Source organism: Aphanomyces astaci (genome assembly GCF_000520075.1).
Source record: "Aphanomyces astaci strain APO3 unplaced genomic scaffold supercont1.30, whole genome shotgun sequence".
NCBI classification, from domain to species: Eukaryota; Oomycota; class Saprolegniomycetes; order Saprolegniales; family Verrucalvaceae; genus Aphanomyces; species Aphanomyces astaci.
The window spans coordinates 126,220-128,184 of NW_009798293.1; the positions used below are offsets into that span (position 1 = coordinate 126,220).

The following is a 1,965-nucleotide window of genomic DNA, read 5'->3' on the forward strand; positions in this document are numbered from 1 at the left end:
CCTCGTGCAAACGTACCTGAACGACGTGCCCGTGGACGAATGGACCGTGACTGAGTCGACGCTGCTGCTCTCGGAGACCGATGCGGTCGCGCAGGTTTGTCCACGCCTTCCACTGTAGTATCATGTCAATGTCTTAGAATGTGAATGAGTCGGTCGTGTTGCGCGCAGCGCTGGAGGGCGACACGGTGACCCTCCAGCGAGCAGCTGTAGTCTCTTCCTCCGAGGCAAGTACATACCCAGCCTCGTTCTTACGTTAGTTGATCGACGACCGAGTAGACTACGTGCTTGGATGCGCTGGTGGAGGCGGTTGAAACCGGCCAGGACGACTCGACGCTGGAGCTGTTGAACCACTTGGGGGTCCCCATCAAGGGCAGCGGCGAGGTAAGTACTTCCGACAACCAAATCCCATTAGTCCCATTAGTACCATTCAGAATACTTGGAGTATTAGATTATGGAGGATCTTCTGGACATGCTAAAGCACTGAAGGCTCGTCCAAGTCCTCCAGCGTTCTTGAACTGATGAAATATCCAAGTTCCTTTTTTGAATACACCACGATGGGAAATATATATATATTTATTTATTTATTGATTTATCTAGGAAGTCCGATAATACATATATATATATATAAGTATTTACCTAGAAAGTCACTACGTTGGAGAGGTATACCTCTGAGACCATGGCAGCGTTGCAAGCTGCGGTGACCGCTGGGCATGTGGAGAAGGTGCTGACATTGCTACCTCGATGCGATCTTAACGACCATGATGAGGTAAAAATATATATATAGAAAATATTATGGATTTTATGGTAATATGACGAATACATAGGAGACGTGGATGCTGCTCTGCAGCGCTAGCGATCGTGGCAACGTATTAAACCTCCTGCTTCAAGCACTCGATCTCAACAAAACACTCGAGGTACTGTACACGTACATATATACGTACATATATATATATATATATATTCTAGCACAATGATATAAATATATATGTGTATATACTAGTATTATAATATGCATATATAGGACGGCTCGACACTCCTCCACCGAAGCAATTTCCAGTCAAAATGAACCGGTCGTGGAGTGGCTTCTGCGCCAGCAATCGATCGATGTCAACTACCCAAACAAGGTGGATTTATATATATATATTTGTCAAGAACCAAAATATATATGATTTTTCTAGGACGGGAATACGCCTTTGTATGTAGCGTGTGACCTCATGCACTCGACGATCGTGTCGCTGCTACTCCGCCACCCGTTCATTGACCCCAACAAGCCATCTGGCAACGTATATATATAATTATATTATATATATATTATATCTTGATATTTGACATAATATTAGGACGGACGCACACCGCTGTACAATACGTTCTACAAGGCCGACGGGGAGACTGCAACTTTGTTATTGCAGCACCCATCAACCAACGTCGCCCAGCCAACTCACGTACAACCCCAAATACTAGTAATACTAGTAGTATCACTATGTACTAGGACGGCGCAACGTGCATGGACGAGGCGTGTTACGGGTACTTATCTCGCCAAACCAAAGGTCGGATGCTGGACTTGCTTGTCCAGTACATTCCGGTTGATAAGAGCTTGGAGGACCAAGTTAGTACCCTACTTAGTAATACTATCGTTACGATGTAGTAATCAAAGTGTAGAATTGGCGGTCTCTGCTGCTCAAAGCGTGTGCGCTGGACTTGGTGGACATGGTTCAGATGCTGTGGACTGTCACTGATATCAACCGAGCCATCCACAAGGTAAGAAATATATATATATATGTATAATCATTATTTTGTGAAATATATATATTTCCACTCGCGATAATATATTAGGACGGGACCACTCCGCTGTTCCTCTTCTGCCAACAAGGACAAATCGACCTCGTGCGGCTGCTCCTGCTCCAGCCATCACTTGACGTCAACACGAAAAAAGCCAGCGTAATATATATATATATATATATAATT

At 44.5% G+C, this 1,965-nt stretch overlaps 1 protein-coding gene across 1 annotated transcript in view; it reads left to right on the forward strand.

Moving 5' to 3' along the window:
* Nucleotides 1–80: 80 nt before the first annotated feature.
* Nucleotides 81–1,965, forward strand: part of H257_10715 (serine/threonine protein kinase) — a gene marked incomplete at both ends in the record, with an annotated part of 12,449 nt that continues 10,564 nt past the window's right edge. Inside the window, 11 exons of the mRNA XM_009837354.1 lie at nt 81–98; nt 138–224; nt 277–381; nt 641–766; nt 825–925; nt 1,022–1,124; nt 1,179–1,283; nt 1,341–1,442; nt 1,490–1,606; nt 1,660–1,758; nt 1,834–1,938. Coding sequence (XP_009835656.1) covers nt 81–98; nt 138–224; nt 277–381; nt 641–766; nt 825–925; nt 1,022–1,124; nt 1,179–1,283; nt 1,341–1,442; nt 1,490–1,606; nt 1,660–1,758; nt 1,834–1,938 — 1,068 coding nt within the window. The remainder of the gene's footprint in view (nt 99–137; nt 225–276; nt 382–640; nt 767–824; nt 926–1,021; nt 1,125–1,178; nt 1,284–1,340; nt 1,443–1,489; nt 1,607–1,659; nt 1,759–1,833; nt 1,939–1,965) is intronic.